The sequence below is a fragment of the Oncorhynchus gorbuscha genome, linkage group LG05 (assembly GCF_021184085.1).
Source record: "Oncorhynchus gorbuscha isolate QuinsamMale2020 ecotype Even-year linkage group LG05, OgorEven_v1.0, whole genome shotgun sequence".
Taxonomy (NCBI): domain Eukaryota; kingdom Metazoa; phylum Chordata; class Actinopteri; order Salmoniformes; family Salmonidae; genus Oncorhynchus; species Oncorhynchus gorbuscha.
Window position 1 is genome coordinate 6,813,642 of NC_060177.1, and position 17,760 is coordinate 6,831,401.

Genomic DNA, 17,760 nt, shown 5'->3' on the forward strand with positions numbered 1-17,760 from the left:
TATGCCATCATCATTAACATCGATTTGTAAAGCTGTGCGTTTGTCGTGTTATCCATTTCAATAAAACCCTTCTTCAATTGGTCAACAATTAATGTCATTAAATCAATAGAGCATTTGTTCAGGATGGCACAACAGCGCACCCAGAAATCATCTGTGTGCTGTCCCAATGATGTTTCTATTTGCCACCTGAGTCCCTGTAGAATAATGCCTTGACGGCACATAATCACTAAGACTGATTATATGTAGATGCGTTCTTGTCTGGCGCTTAGATAAATGTAACGGTTCTTTCGTCCAAAACAACGATCTTTTCACGCTCCCTTTGGCTATATTCAAAGTAATCTTGTATGGGTCTATGACCAGTGTCAGTTATCATTAGGCATCGTTTAAGATATTTTTTTGTCGGTAGGGTGCTGTTTACTGGGTAACAGAACAACCTAGAAGAAAAAGAAACGCACACCTATTTAGACGAGGTGCTGGCTAGCGGAGTAGAAAACTTGAAAATAAAAGAGAGCCGCACACTCTAGGAGCTCAGATGCAAAAATTTAATTTCCAACGTTTCGACAGCCAAGCTGTCTTCATCAGGGTATAATCACAAACACTGCGGGATGACTCGTTTATATAGTGTCAATAGACACAGGTGTCTAATCATGGCCAGGAGTGGCCTGATATCATTGGTTAATTATCAAATATTAAAATGGCATACAAAGAACAGCATACAAACAACAAATGGATAGCATACGATCATAAATTCATTTTCGACTACACAAGCTTACAAACAATTACAATGGCAAAGTCACAATAATGGCTTCAGATCAAAGTCTACGTTGAGACCGAAGGGAGCAAGGGTCTTTAAGTTAAAGATCCAGGCAGCCTCTCGTTTTAACAATAAATGATCAAGGTCACCCTTCTCCTAGGTTTGTGTTCGTGTTCGTGTTCGTGTTCGTGTTCGTGTTGGTGTTGGTGTTGGTGTTGGTGTTGGTGTTGGTGTTGGTGTTGGTGTTGGTGTTCGTGTTCGATGCCAATATAACGCAGGTCTTTGACATTAGTATTTTGCTCCCTTTCGTTTAAACACAAGTTTTTTTGTATATTCTGGATTCAAGATTCACAATAAAATGTATATCAGATGAATAATTTGACAGTTAATTTTAAAAGCTGAGTTTAACAGTTAGAAAATCTGTAAATAAAAATCTATCATAAGTGTATCTTTCCGTCAGAAATAGAGTGGTACATCTCCTGCGTCATGGGGATGTATCCCTTACTGTCCTCCAGGTAGTATAATCGATCCTGCATCATGGATGGGTTGAATCCCTCTTCGGCTAGCTTCACCTTAATCTGCTTGAATGTTCCAGTCACAGCCAGGGAATTCTGGGATATTTAAAAATAAATTTATTGACATTAAAATATATATGTTTAATGAATATTAAGCGTTTTGAGAAAATCTTTAAAAAGGTACAACTTGGGATCAGGGAATCTCTTCAACATGTCTGATAATTAGTCATTTCAACCATCATTTCCTCTATCAATGTCCCAGACGGTGGCTTTGAGTGCAAATAAAAGGTGTCATGACGATGATTGTAATTAGGACATTATTTCCACGGGATCACCTGTATGCGTATGAAACGTGGTCGAGCGTAGCTGGGCAGGGAGGTCTTCACGTGCTCCAGCGTGGCTTTACTGTCAAACTCCATGTCATCTTTCAGTTTGATCGCTGCCATTCCAACCCGCCCCTCGTGTCCTGTGGGGTACGTCACCAAGCACGATCACCAAGAGAGACAGCTGACTTTGATACATGTTCAGAAATTACTATCGGTTTTGAATTCTCCCCCTTTAATGTCCTGGTCATTCACACTGACATGAGAAGAACACACTGGGATGACAACGACACAATGATGTGACTGTGAGTGTTGTAGGTGTGTTAGTATATATAGCTACATATAACAATACACACTGTGTCAACTGTGCGTAGTGCATACAAAACATCCTACAAATAAAATTATTCTATAAAAAAGATATATGTTTAATGTGGATAAGAGAGTTTGTTAAATGGCTAAAAAGTCAAATCACCTGGAACCTTGACACCGTAGACGTTGGCTTCTTCGATACATTCCACCATGATCAGGTGCTCAGTGACCTCCGTGGTGGCCACTTTCTCTCCTTTCCACCTGGATGTTGACTCATATCAAATTAATTCAGACAGTAACCTGGACTAGAACCCAAAGAGCAAGCAGAAGCAGACTGCAAACACTTCCAAGAAGGAAGAAACCTAGAGAAACCCAGCTCATAACTCAACCTGCAGGTGATTCACAGAACAGGACAATAACATTACATCTATAGTATTAAACCCAGCTCATAACTCAACCTGCAGGTGATTCACAGGACAGGACAGTAACATTACATCTATAGTATTAAACCCAGCTCAAAACTCAACCTGCAAGTTATTCACAGGACAGAACAATAACATTACATCTATAGTATTAAACACAGCCTGCAGGTGATTCACAGGACAGGACAACACATGGTATTTTGTATTATATATTTGTTTACCTTTATTTATCTAGGCAAGTCAGATAAGAACAAATTCTTATTTTCAATGACGGCCTAGGAACAGTGGGTTAACTTCTTCGATATAGGGGGCACTCTTTTAATTTTTGTAGAATTTTTTTTTCCCGTTTTAAACAAGATATTTTGTCACGAAAAGATGCTCGACTATGCATATAATTGACAGCTTTGGAAAGAAAACACTCTGACATTTCCAGAACTGCTAGATATTGTCTGTGAGTGCCACAGAACTAATGCTACAGGCGAAACCAAGATGAAATTTCATACAGGAAGTGCCCCAGATTTTGAATTCGCTGTGTTCCAATGTCTCCTTAAATGGCTGTGAATGCGCCATGAATGAGCCTACACTTTCTGTCGTTTCCCCAAGGTGTCTGCAGCATTGTGACGTATTTGTAGGCATATCATTGGAAGATTGACCATAAGAGACTACATTTACCAGGTGCCCGCTTGGTGTCCTCCATCGAAATTATTGCGTAATCTCCAGCTGCGTGCATTTTTCCATTTGGTTCAGAGGAGAAACCAAACTGTCACGAATGATTTATCATCGAATAGATATGTGAAAAACACCTTGAGGATTGATTCTAAACAACGTTTGCCATGTTTCTGTCGATATTATGGAGTTAATTTGGAAAAAGTTTGGCGTTGTAATGACTGAATTTTCTTTTTTTTCTTCTTAGCCAAACGTGATGAACAAAACAGAGCGATTTCTCCTACACAAATCATCTTTTTGGAAAAACTGAACAATTGCTATCTAACTGAGAGTCTCCTCATTGAAAACATCCGAAGTTCTTCAAAGGTAAATGATTTGATTTGAATGCTTTTCTTGTTTTTGTGAAAATGTTGCCTGCTGAATGCTAGGCTTAATGCTATGCTAGCTATCAATACTCTTACACAAATGCTTGTGTAGCTATGGTTGAAAAGCATATTTTGAAAATCTGAGATGACAGTGTTGTTAACAAAAGGCTAAGCTTGTGAGCCAATATATTTATTTAATTTCATTTGCGATTTTCATGAATAGTTAACGTTGCGTTATGGTAATGAGCTTGAGGCTATGATTACGCTCCCGGATACGGGATTGCTCGACGCAAGAAGTTAACTGCCTTATTCAGGGGCAGAACGACAGATTTTTTGACCTTGTCAGCTCAGGGATTTTATCTTGCAACCTTTCGGTTAAGTGTCCAACGCTCTACCCACTATGTTCCCTGCCACCCCATAAATAACTTTAACCCAGCTCATTATTAAACCTTTAGTTGATAACTACTAAAGTAAAAACAGCTAAAGCATTTCTGACCTGAAGTTGTCTGAGATGCGGTCCATGAAGTAAACAAAGCCCTCGTGGTCGATCCTCAGCAGGTCTTCACTGTTGAAGTACAGATCTCCCTCAACAAACACATCTCTCAGCTTCTTCCTGTCTGTGTGCTGCTGGTTATTAACATAGCCACTAAACGGAGCCTGCGCCGTAATCTTGGCAACCAACAATCCAGTTTCTCCTGAGGACCAAAACAACAAGTAATGGGGGGGGGTGGGGGGGGGTGAGAGAGAATGTGTGTGTGTGTGTGTGTGTGTGTGCGTGTGTGTGTGAGAGAGAATGTGTGTGTGTGTGAGAGAATGTGTGTGTGTGTGTTCTCACCTTTAGGGACTTTGATACAGAAACCTCTAGAGTCTCTGACAGGTTCCTCTCTTTCTGTGTCATACTGAATCAGAGCGTAGGGAAAGTTTGCCTGCGAACACACACAGACAGACAGACAGACAGACAGACAGACAGACAGACAGACAGACAGACAGACAGACAGACAGGCAGGCAGGCAGGCAGGCAGGCAGGCAGGCAGGCAGGCAGACAGACAGACAGACAGACAGACAGACAGACAGACAGACAGACAGACAGACAGACAGACAGACAGACAGACAGACAGACAGACAGACAGACAGACAGACAGACAGACAGACAGACAGACAGACAGACAGGCAGGCAGGCAGGCAGGCAGGCAAGCAGACAACACACAGACAGACAAAGAGACAAAATAAATGTGAAACTGTTTCTGTATGCTCAACACAAAAAAGTACAATCAATGTTAATGTCTTTTTTGAGTTTCTTCAGGTAATGATTCACAGGCTAATACTTATAGATCATTCTGAAAGAGAGCTCTTTAACCTTGTTAACAAGCAGGTATTTGTGTGGTAATAACCAGACTTTTTTCCAACAGATATTAGTGACCAATGTATTCCAGTAACTGACATAAGGAATGGATACAATCTCCCTTTGAAGTAAAGCAGGTATAGATCTGTTGTTCTGAGGGAGCAAGGAGAAACACAGTTTCCCTATTGGAGAGTCAACTGGATTAAGGAGGGTAGGTCAAGAAGGTGAAGTCTGGCTACACCTCTAAACAACATGAGAGTTCCAGATGGAATAGCATCAAAGACTATGGCGAACTCTCTAGGTGTTTCAGGGATATTGTAACAAGATTTTAAAAAATCCTCATAATTGAGTAATAATCCTTCTGCATTAAAAAGTTGACTCACCAGCAGGATATGATTATTGAACCAGCTCTAAGAAAATAAAGACTTGTTTCTATACAAAATGTCCTTATTGTTCCAAATGAAATACCTATGCGGGGAAAATTATGTTTATATATTAACGACCACGCTAAGAAAACTTGTCTGTGAAAAGCAGATCATTTTGCAGGAAGCTTATCAATGTTATAGTTACAAAGTAACATAAAATTGAGGCCACCAAAACGGGAGAAGATATAATGAGGGATGAAATTCCAAATTGAAGTAGGATTCTTTAAAAATGTTTTGCCCAGTTAATCTTATAAGTATTATTCAAAGTAGGAAAATCTAAAAAAGTCCACCAAATTCATATGAGTTCATAACGACAGATTTCCTAATTTAATGTGTACGATATTTCCAGATGAAGTTGAAAAGCACCTGGTCAACCGTTTTACCTATTTTGTTGTCAAAATATAGAGACTGGGCTGCATAAGTATGTCTGGAGATACTTTCAGCTTTAGAAAGCAGTACTCATCCTTTCAAGGATAAGGTCCTGTGTAGCTCAGTTGGTAGAGCATGGCGCTTGTAACGCCAGGGTAGTGGGTTCGATCCCCGGGACCACCCATACGTAGAATGTATGCACACATGACTGTAAGTCGCTTTGGATAAAAGCGTCTGCGAAATGGCATATATTATTATTATTATTATATTATAAATCCCTCTGCAACCAATGGTTCAACTTCTTCTTGATTTTTTCAATAATCGGTCTAAAATTGAATGAGCATCTTTCCTGTTGATCCTTAGATATGGTAATACCCAAGGTATGTTACTTTTTCCTTGAATGGAATATTGCATATAGAGGGTATCACACAGTCTTTAACATCAAACAATTTACACTCATTAAGGTTTAGGCAAAGACCAGATGCTTTGGAAAATATATCTATCACATCGACTGCTCTAGGAATGTGGTCAGCATCTTTCAAAAAGAGGGTTGTGTCATCTGCAAGTTGACTTCTGATAATATCTCTGTCCGCAATAGAGATCCCTTTTATATCACTGGATTTAACAAAACTTGTAAGAAGTTGGGTTGCAAGCAGGAAGAGGTAAGGCGACATTGGGCAACCTTGCCTAGTTCCTATTTTCAAATCAAATCTAGGAGAAGTGCCATGCTTTAATTTAATGGAACTGTTCCCATTCATATAAAGAGTTTTAATAGCACTACAAAATAATTCCCCAAATTTCTCAAGGGAGAGGAATAGAAGCTCATGTTCCACTGTATCGAAGGCTTTATCAAAGTCTAAGAAGACAAAAAAATATATATTTGAAGATTAAATCAGAATAGTCAATAAGGTCTAAAACCAGTCGGATATTATTAGACACAGTGGGGCAAAAAAGTATTTAGTCAGCCACCAATTGTGCAAGTTCTCCCACTTAAAAAGATGATAGAGGCCTGTAATTTTCATCATAGGTACACTTCAACTATGACAGACAAAATGAGAAAGAAAAATACAGAAAATCCCATTGTAGGATTTTTAATGAATTTATTTGCAAATTATGGTGGAAAATAAGTATTTGGTCACCTACAAACAAACAAGATTTCTGGCTCTCACAGACCTGTAACTTCTTATTTAAGAGGCTCCTCTGTCCTCCACTTGTTACCTGTATTAATGGCACCTGTTTGAACTTGTTATCAGTATAAAAGACACCTGTCCACAACCTAAAACAGTCACACTCCAAACTCCACTATGGCCAAGACCAAAGAGCTGTCAAAGGACACCAGAAACCAAATTGTAGACCTGCACCAGGCTGGGAAGACTGAATCTGCAATAGGTAAGCAGCTTGGTTTGAAGAAATCAACTGTGGGAGCAATTATTAGGAAATGGAAGACATACAAGACCAATGATAATCTCCCTCGATCTGGGGTTCCACGCAAGATCTCACCCCGTGGGGTCAAAATGATCACAAGAACGGTGAGCAAAAATCCCAGAACCACACGGGGGGACCTAGTGAATGACCTGCAGAGAGCTGGGACCAAAGTAACAAAGCCTACCATCAGTAACACACTACGCCGCCAGGGACTCAAATCCTGCAGTGCCAGACGTGTCCCCCTGCTTAATCCAGTACATGTCCAGGCCCGTCTGAAGTTTGCTAGAGAGCATTTGGATGATCCAGAAGAAGATTGGGAGAATGTCATATGGTCAGATGAAACCGAAGTATAACTTTTTGTTAAAAACTCAACTCGTAGTGTTTGGAGGACAAAGAATGCTGAGTTGCATCCAAAGAACACCATACCTACTGTGAAGCATGGGGGTGGAAACACCATGCTTTGGGGCTGTTTTTCTTCAAAGGGACCAGGATGACTGATCCGTGTAAAGGAAAGAATGAATGAGGCCATGTATCGTGAGATTTTGAGTGAAAACCTCCTTCCATCAGCAAGGGCATTGAAGATGAAACGTTGCTGGGTCTTTCAGCATGACAATGATCCCAAACACACCGCCCGGGCAACAAAAGAGTGGCTTCGTTATATGTCTATTCCTCATGAGTCCAATACTGCCTTCATTCTTTTTGCAAATATAGAGGCTAATATTTTGTAGTCACTATTGAGCAGACAGATTGGACGCCAATTATCGAGTAGAAGCAAGTCTTTCTTGGGCTTAGGGATTTAACCTCTTGCTCCTACCTGACACGCAGGTGTCCCATCTAGACATCTGGAAATGCAAATGCGCTATGCTAAATGCTAATAGTACTAGTTAAAACTCAAACGTTCATTAAAATACACATGCAGGGTATTGAATTAAAGCTACACTCGTTTTGAATCCAGGCAACAAGTCAGATTTTTAAAATGCTTTTCAGCGAAAGCATGAGAAGCTATTATCTGATAGCATGTAACACCCCAAAAGACCCGCAGGGGACGTAAACAAAATCATTAGCATAGTCGGCGCTCACAAACCGCACAAATAAAATATAAAACATTCATTACCTTTGACCATCTTCTTTGTTGGCATTCCTAGATGTCCCATATTCACTATTGGGTCTTTTTCTGATTAAATCGGTCCATATATAGCCTAGATATCGATCTATGAAGACTGTGTGATAAACGGAAAAAAATAGCGTCTTATAACGTAACGTCATTTTTTTTTATTAAAAAAGTCGACGATAAACTTTCACAAAACACTTCGAAATACTTTTGTAATGCAACTTTAGGTATTAGTAAACGTTAATAAGCGATCAAATTGATCACGAGGCGATGTATATTCTATAGGGGTACGTCTGGAAATAATGTCCGGGTAAATCTCAACCAAAATATCCGGTCCGAGACCTGAAGAAATGGGCTGTCTCTTCTTCGTTTGACCAAGAAACAAAGCCTAGGCAAATGACAAGACTGTTGACATCGTGTGGAAGCTGTAGGAATTGCAATCTCGGCTCCAGGTAATTTGCTTTCCCATAGACAATACATGCAAGTGGCGCATTGATATATTTTCCCATTTTCAGTGATCAGATTTTCCTGCGCTTTTCGATGAAACGCACGTTCTGTTATAGTCACAGCCGTGATTTAACCAGTTTTATAAACGTCTGAGTGTTTTCTATCCACACATACTAATCATATGCATATACTATATTCCTGGCATGAGTAGCAGGGCGCTGAAATGTTGCGCGATTTTTCACAGAATGTTCGAAAAAGTAGAGGGTCGACTAAGAGGTTAATGTAATTGCACCTTGAGTCAAACTGGGAGGGAGAGCATTATTTACAATGCTTTCAGAAAAGACCTCCAACAGAAAAGGGGCCAACTGTTGAGAAAAAGTTTTGTAAAACTCAGCAGATATACCATCAGTCCTAGATCTGACAAAGGCTCCCTCTGCTTTCAGTTTATACATATCATCCAACTTGTTTTGTAGCTCAAACAGAACAGATTTGTCCTCCTCTGAGAGAATTTCAAAAGGCTTTTGAACAAGAGAGAGTGATCTTTGTAATTACACTTTCTTCTTCAGCTCTCCTTGTCTTGGCAAGAATACTCCCATATTTTCTTAAATATTTTCCAACCTCATATTTAAAAAGCAGTTATTACTGTATGAATTGTCATTTATTCATATTCAATTGTTTATCTCCATCTTGACCAACTCATGTTTTAAAATAGAGCTATTAAGCTTCCAGTAGGATGCTCTGCCAAGGCCATTATCAGAGATAAACAGTGTAATATTAATATAAATAGCTCTATGATCAGTAAGGGGAGTGGCCAGGATGTTAACAGAAATACCCTGTTTAACAAAACATTTAGACACCAGCTGTCACGCCCTGGCCTTAGAGAGCCTTGTTTATTCTCTATTTGGTTAGGTCAGGATGTGACTTGGGTGGGCAAATCTATGTTTCTACTTCTTTGTTGACCTAGTATGGTTAACAATCAGAGGCAGCTGTTTATCGTTGTCTCTGATTGGGGATCATACATAAGGCAGCCCTTTTTCCCACCTTAGATTGTGGAATCTTGTTTGTGTGTAGTTGCTTTCTGCACTGCATGTAGAGTTATGTTCATTTTTGTTTTGTATTTTGTTGTTTTTCGGTGTCATTTTAATAAAAGTAAAATGTATGCCTACCACGCTGCACCTTGGTCCAATCCATCTTTAAACGATTGTGACAGAAGATCCCACCACCAAGTGACCAAGCAGCGTGCCCAGGAGTGGAGGACATCCTGGACCTGGGAGGAGGTAACGGCAGGGGACAAGAGCCTGCCATGGAAGCAGGCGGAGATAGCGAGAGAGGAACGGCGACGAGACCAGGAATCAAGGAAACAACGGAGCCCAAGAAGCAGCCCCCCAAATTGTAGTGAGCGGCAACCCCCTACGGGGTGGCGAGCGGAGCAAGGATGCGAGCGGCAACTCCCTGTAATTACGAGGAGGAGTTGGTCACAGTTCAGATATCATGTTTTCCGGTTCTGCGCACCGTGCCTCCAGTGCGCACCCTTAGCCCGGTGCGTTCTGTGCCTGCTTTCAGTACTTGCCGTGCTAAGGTGAGCATCTGTCCAGGACGGATTGTGCCGTCTCAGCGGTCCTGGTCTCTAGTGCGTATCCTCGGCCAAGGATATCCTGCGCCAGCTCTACGCACGGTATCCCCAGTTCGCCAGCACAACCCAGTGCGGCCTGTGCCAGCTCCCCGCACTTGCCGTGCTACAGGGGGTATTCAGCCAGGACGCGTTGTGCCAGTTTGTTAAGGGAATTTTATCAATAATGACTAATTATGTATACATTTCAATCAGGACTGACTAATCAGAATACTATTATGTTACTGTATATGTATGAATTTTCTTTTTAATCCTAGTACTGAATATAATGTGTGTAAATAGAATCAAGAATTAGAACAATGACTGTCTGTTCCTTGGTAGAAATGAATGAACTATATCGCCAGACTAGCTAGAATGTTTATCTACACAGGCTGACCTTGGCCCTAGGCGAGGTGAGAAGGCATGAGAACTATAGAGCCTTTCTACCAGTGTCAAGAAGAGACGGAACATTTAGAAAACGCTGACGTCATTTTCAGTTTATAACCTGTGATAAAATGGATCATGTTCAGTACTCACGAGAATAAACGCAGCTGGTTGATTTCAAAGGCTGGTCTCTGTCCATTTTATACCAATAAGGGTATTACAACCTCTTGTGAATTGACAAAGTGATTCATTTTAATTGCTTAATAAAACAGAGGAATTTAATTCCTGTAACACAGTTCTACACTCCAGACCTCCAGTGCGCCTTCATGGCCCAGTATATCCTGCGCCGGCTCTACGCACTATGACTCCAGTGCAGCCTTCACAGCACAATGCATCCTGTGCCAGCTCTCCACACTTACCGAGCTAAAGTGGGTATCCAGCCAGAACGCGTTGTGCCAGCTCCACGCACCCGGCCTCCCGTGCGTCTCTCCAGCCCGGTGCATCCTGTGCCAGTTCCACACACTCGGCTTCCAGTGATGATCCATGGCACGAAGCCTCCAGTAATGATCCATTGCCCGAACCCTCCAGTGATGATCCTGGATCGCCTGCAGCGACAGTCCCCGGTCCGGAGTCTGCAGCGACGGACCCCGGTCCGGAGCCCCAGCAACGGTCCCCGGTCCGGAGCCTCCAGCGACAGTCCCCTGTCCGGAGCCTCCAGCGACGGACCCCGGTCCGGAGCCTCCAGCGACGGTCCCCGGTCCGGAGCCTCCAGCGACGGTCCCTGGTCCGGAGCCTCCAACGACGGTCCCCGGTCCGGAGCCTCCAGCGATGGTCCCAAGTCCGGAGCTTCCAGAAACGGTTCCCAGTCCGGAGTCCGCGACGACAACCTACGGTCCGGAGTCTGCGACGATGGACCCCGGTCCGGAGCCTTCAGTGACGGTCCCAGGTCCGGAGCCTCCAGCGACAGTCCCCGGTCCGGAGCCTCCAGTGACGGTCCCAGGTCCGGAGCCTGCAACGACGGTCCCCGGTCCGGAGCCTCCAGCGATGGTCCCAAGTCCGGAGCTTCCAGAAACGGTTCCCAGTCCGGAGTCCGCGATGACAACCTACGGTCCGGAGTCCGCGACAACGACCTATGGTCCGGAGTCCCCGGCGACGATCCCCGCACCAGAGGTGCCACCAAAGTGGGGGAGCCTCAAGCGGAGCGGGGTCTGCGTCCCGCACCGGAGCCTCCACAGAGATGCCAACTCGGACCCTCCCCTATGGTTCAGGTTTGCGTCCGGAGTCCGCACCTTTTTTGGGAGGGGGGTACTGTCACGCCTTGACCTTACAGAGCCTTGTTTATTCTCTATTTGGTAAGGTCAGGGTGTGACTTGGGTGGGCAAATCTATGTTTCTATTTTGTTGTTGGCCCAGTATGGTTCCCAATCAGAGGCAGCTGTTTATTGTTGTCTCTGACTGGGGATCATACATACTTAGGCAGCCCTTTTTCCCACCTTAGATTGTGGGATCTTGTTTGTGTGTAGTTACTTTCTGCACTGCATGTAGAGATACGTTAGTTTTTGTATTTTGTTGTTTTTCGGTGTCATTTTAATAAAAGTAAAAGGTACGCCTACCACGCTGCACCTTGGTCCAATCCATCTTTAAACGATCGTGACACCAGTCAAAAATATATGTGTGATTGTCTGGACCTTATTACTCCATGTGAAAGACTTGTCATTAGGAAACTTTACTTTCCAAATATCTATAATATCAAACCTTTCCATAAACTGCCTCAAACTTGTATTCATAGAAGTGGACTGTCCCGGAGGCCATCTATCAATTAAATTATTCAGAGAAATATTAAAATCCCCACCTACAATAAGTAAAGATTTCGGGAACCTGGTTAGCCAATGGAGAATACGCTTTTCTAAAGATTCAAGTAAGTGATAATTTTCAAGTTTGGAATTATAACCATAAATGTTGGTAATGATGATGTTGTTACAGTTGATAAGAAGACAAAGAAAGTGACTGCTTCAGGAACTCAATAGAGTCTCAGATTCCACCGTCTGGAGTATCTGTCGAGTTCCGTGATTCTTCTTTGGCACAAGCCCATCTTTCCCTCCTCCTTTTCGACACACTTTTCGATGTGGGCTACCTTCTTCTTAACATCCTTGATTTCCATGCATGCAAAGCCTCGATTTTCATTGAGTTGTTGCCAACTATTTTCTCTAAGGCATCGCACCTTCCATTGATGAGCCTGGAAAGAGTGGTGATAACATCATTATTGGCAGTGGCATCTGGACTCAGTTCAAACCTTTCTTGGAAGCTGGAGGTTTGCCTGCGGCAAAGAAGGAAAATCCTCGTCTGACACGGTAAGTGTCATAGAGTCTATCAGATCAGTATAGTTGTGGCAGTTGCCAATCAAAGCATTTGCCTCCTGTGTAGCGACATTGGATGATGCCTGAGCAATGCTAGCTGAGGATTTAGCCATAAGATCATCTAGACAGTTGTAATGCACTACATGGGGGCAATGGGCTGGCACAACACTACTGTGTGCCTGACTGTGGATGGGGTTCCGGTTCTGGTTGGAGCGAGTGGTCGCATCTGCACTTCGCTCCCGCGGGTAGTATAACTTTTTCATTATATTTCATTATATCACAACGGTTTGATTTGTCTAATCTTAGCAATTTCTTCTCAGCTAGCTACATAGCCGTCTTTGTATCAAAGATAATTGCGTAATTATCGTATTTCGCCGTCCTAACGTAGTCTTCACTAGCCAGCTAGCTAACGTCCACTGATTAGCTGCACTGGAGAAACTATTACACTCAACTGAACGACTTGATTAGTGTAGTGTTAGCTAGCTACATAGCTGTCTTTGCTGTCTTCGTATCATCGTATCCAAGATAATTGTGTTGTTTAGGTTTAGAGTGTGTAGTCTTAGAGTGATTATCTTAATTTACCGAGGTTATCTAGCCAGCTATTTGTCGTCCTTAACGTAGGTGACTCTGCTAGCTAGCCAACGCTAGCCAACATCTTCTGTATAGAACTCAACTACCCGGTCGCATTCACAGGTAGTATCACATTTTCACTTCATTTCATTACAGTACAACGGTTTGATTTGTTTGATCGTAGCTAGCTACTTAGCTAGCTACATAGCCGTCTTTGTATCAAAGATAATTGTGTAGTCTAGAGCGATTTTCTAGGTTCGCTAGCCAGCTATTGTCGTTCTTTTAACGCAACGTAACGTAAACAACACTGCTAGCTAGCCAGCTAGCCCCGAATAGCAACACTGCAGAAACTATTACACTCAACGGAACGACTTGATTAGTGTAGTGTCAACAACGCACCCACTGCCAGCTGGCCTACTTCAGCAGTACTGTATCATTTTAATCATTTTAGTCAATAAGATTCTTGCTACGTAGCTTAACTTTCTGAACATTCGAGACGTGTAGTCCACTTGTCATTCCAATCTCCTTTGCATTAGCGTAGCCTCTTCTGTAGCCTGTCAACTATGTGTCTGTTTATCCCTGTTCTCTCCTCTCTGCACAGACCATACAAACGCTCCTCACCGCGTGGCCGCGGCCACCCTACTCTGGTGGTCCCAGCGCGCACGACCCACGTGGAGTTCCAGGTCTCCGGTAGCCTCTGGAACTGCCAATTTGCGGTCAACAAGGCAGAGTTCATCTCAGCCTATGCCTCCCTCCAGTCCCTCGACTTCTTGGCACTGACGGAAACATGGATCACCACAGACAACACTGCTACTCCTACTGCTCTCTCTTCGTCCGCCCACGTGTTCTCGCACACCCCGAGAGCGTCTGGTCAGCGGGGTGGTGGCACCGGGATCCTCATCTCTCCCAAGTGGTCATTCTCTCTTTCTCCCCTTACCCATCTGTCTATCGCCTCCTTTGAATTCCATGCTGTCACAGTTACTAGCCCTTTCAAGCTTAACATCCTTATCATTTATCGCCCTCCAGGTTCCCTCGGAGAGTTCATCAATGAGCTTGATGCCTTGATAAGCTCCTTTCCTGAGGACGGCTCACCTCTCACAGTTCTGGGCGACTTTAACCTCCCCACGTCTACCTTTGACTCTTTCCTCTCTGCCTCCTTCTTTCCACTCCTCTCCTCTTTTGACCTCACCCTCTCACCTTCCCCCTACTCACAAGGCAGGCAATACGCTCGACCTCATCTTTACTAGATGCTGTTCTTCCACTAACCTCATTGCAACTCCCCTCCAAGTCTCCGACCACTGCCTTGTATCCTTTTCCCTCTCGCTCTCATCCAACACCTCCCACACTGCCCCTACTCGGATGGTATCGCGCCGTCCCAACCTTCGCTCTCTCTCCCCCGCTACTCTCTCCTCTTCCATCCTATCATCTCTTCCCTCCGCTCAAACCTTCTCCCACCTATCTCCTGATTCTGCCTCCTCAACCCTCCTCTCCTCCCTCTCTGCATCCCTTGACTCTCTATGTCCCCTATCCTCCAGGCCGGCTCGGTCCTCCCCTCCCGCTCCGTGGCTCGATGACTCATTGCGAGCTCACAGAACAGGGCTCCGGGCAGCCGAGCGGAAATGGAGGAAAACTCGCCTCCCTGCGGACCTGGCATCCTTTCACTCCCTCCTCTCTACATTTTCCTCCTCTGTCTCTGCTGCTAAAGCCACTTTCTACCACGCTAAATTCCAAGCATCTGCCTCTAACCCTAGGAAGCTCTTTGCCACCTTCTCCTCCCTCCTGAATCCTCCGCCCCCCTCCTCCCTCTCTGCAGATGACTTCGTCAACCATTTTGAAAAGAAGGTCGACGACATCCGATCCTCGTTTGCTAAGTCAAACGACACCGCTGGTTCTGCTCACACTGCCCTACCCTGTGCTCTGACCTCTTTCTCCCCTCTCTCTCCAGATGAAATCTCGCGTCTTGTGACGGCCGGCCGCCCAACAACCTGCCCGCTTGACCCTATCCCCTCCTCTCTTCTCCAGACCATTTCCGGAGACCTTCTCCCTTACCTCACCTCGCTCATCAACTCATCCCTGACCGCTGGCTACGTCCCTTCCGTCTTCAAGAGAGCGAGAGTTGCACCCCTTCTGAAAAAACCTACACTCGATCCCTCCGATGTCAACAGTTACAGACTAGTATCTCTTCTTTCTTTTCTCTCCAAAACTCTTGAACGTGCCGTCCTTGGCCAGCTCTCCCGCTATCTCTCTCTGAATGACCTTCTTGATCCAAATCAGTCAGGTTTCAAGACTAGTCATTCAACTGAGACTGCTCTCCTCTGTATCACGGAGGCGCTCCGCACTGCTAAAGCTAACTCTCTCTCCTCTGCTCTCATCCTTCTAGATCTATCGGCTGCCTTCGATACTGTGAACCATCAGATCCTCCTCTCCACCCTCTCCGAGTTGGGCATCTCCGGCGCGGCCCACGCTTGGATTGCGTCCTACCTGACAGGTCGCTCCTACCAGGTGGCGTGGCGAGAATCTGTCTCCTCACCACGCGCTCTCACCACTGGTGTCCCCCAGGGCTCTGTTCTTGGCCCTCTCCTATTCTCGCTATACACCAAGTCACTTGGCTCTGTCATAACCTCACATGGTCTCTCTTATCATTGCTATGCAGACGACACACAATTAATCTTCTCCTTTCCCCCTTCTGATGACCAGGTGGCGAATCGCATCTCTGCATGTCTGGCAGACATATCAGTGTGGATGACGGATCACCACCTCAAGCTGAACCTCGGCAAGACGGAGCTGCTCTTCCTCCCGGGGAAGGACTGCCCGTTCCATGATCTCGCCATCACGGTTGACAACTCCATTGTGTCCTCCTCCCAGAGCGCCAAGAACCTTGGCGTGATCCTGGACAACACCCTGTCGTTCTCAACCAACATCAAGGCGGTGGCCCGTTCCTGTAGGTTCATGCTCTACAACATCCGCAGAGTACGACCCTGCCTCACACAGGAAGCGGCGCAGGTCCTAATCCAGGCACTTGTCATCTCCCGTCTGGATTACTGCAACTCGCTGTTGGCTGGGCTCCCTGCCTGTGCCATTAAACCCCTTCAACTCATCCAGAACGCCGCAGCCCGTCTGGTGTTCAACCTTCCCAAGTTCTCTCACGTCACCCCGCTCCTCCGTTCTCTCCACTGGCTTCCAGTTGAAGCTCGCATCCGCTACAAGACCATGGTGCTTGCCTACGGAGCTGTGAGGGGAACGGCACCTCAGTACCTCCAGGCTCTGATCAGGCCCTACACCCAAACAAGGGCACTGCGTTCATCCACCTCTGGCCTGCTCGCCTCCCTACCACTGAGGAAGTACAGCTCCCGCTCAGCCCAGTCAAAACTGTTCGCTGCCCTGGCCCCCCAATGGTGGAACAAACTCCCTCACGACGCCAGGACAGCGGAGTCAATCACCACCTTCCGGAGACACCTGTAACCCCACCTCTTTAAGGAATACCTAGGATAGGATAAGTAATCCCTCTCACCCCCCCTAAGTTTTAGATGCACTATTGTTAAGTGACTGTCCCACTGGATGTCATAAGGTGAATACACCAATTTGTAAGTCGCTCTGGATAAGAGCGTCTGCTAAATGACTTAAATGTAAATGTAAATTTCTCTTTCTGTCAGCGCGCTGTGACATTTTGGAAAATATCATCTTAAATCATCAATAACCTAGTGTTTTTAGCAAGCAAATTATTAGTTGGTAGTTCAAAAGAAAACACTTTATTTTTTCAGTCAATTATTTTCTATGTACGTAGCTTGATCTCTCTGTGTTTCAATCTCTCTGCGTCTCTCTCTCTCTCTCTCTCTCTCTCTCTCTCTCTCTCTCTCTCTCTCTCTCTCTCTCTCTCTCTCTCTCTCTCTCTCTCTCTGTATGCAGAGATCTCTCTGTCTCTCTCTCTCTTTGTAGCAGAGATCTCTCTGTCTCTCTCTCTCTTTGTAGCAGAGATCTATCTGTCTCTCTCTCTCTGTATGCAGAGAGATCTCTGTCTCTCTCTCTCTCTCTTTGTATGCAGAGAGATCTCTGTCTCTCTCTCTCTCCCTCTCTCTCTCTCTGTATGCAGAGAGATCTCTGTCTCTCTCTCTTTCTCTGTATGCAGAGATCTCTCTGTCTCTCTCTCTTTGTAGCAGAGATCTCTCTGTCTCTCTTTGTATGCAGAGATCTCTCTGTCTCTCTCTCTCTCTCTGTAGCAGAGATCTCTCTGTCTCTCTCTCTTTGTATGCAGAGATCTCTCTGTCTCTCTCTCTTTGTAGCAGAGATCTCTCTGTCTCTCTCTCGGTCTCTCTCTCTCACTCTCTGTATGCAGAGATCTCTCTGTCTGTCTCTCTCTCTCTCTCTCTG

General features: G+C 44.6%; 1 protein-coding gene across 1 annotated transcript in view; it reads right to left on the reverse strand.

Moving 5' to 3' along the window:
• Positions 1 to 528: 528 nt before the first annotated feature.
• Positions 529 to 17,760, reverse strand: part of LOC124035479 (very long-chain acyl-CoA synthetase-like) — a 34,573-nt gene continuing 17,341 nt past the window's right edge. Inside the window, exons 6-10 of the mRNA XM_046348931.1 lie at positions 4,190 to 4,280; positions 3,851 to 4,049; positions 2,065 to 2,162; positions 1,605 to 1,735; positions 529 to 1,365 (exon numbers count right to left, since the gene is read on the reverse strand). Of these exons, the coding sequence (XP_046204887.1) occupies positions 1,192 to 1,365; positions 1,605 to 1,735; positions 2,065 to 2,162; positions 3,851 to 4,049; positions 4,190 to 4,280 (693 nt within the window). The 3' untranslated portion in view covers positions 529 to 1,191. The remainder of the gene's footprint in view (positions 1,366 to 1,604; positions 1,736 to 2,064; positions 2,163 to 3,850; positions 4,050 to 4,189; positions 4,281 to 17,760) is intronic.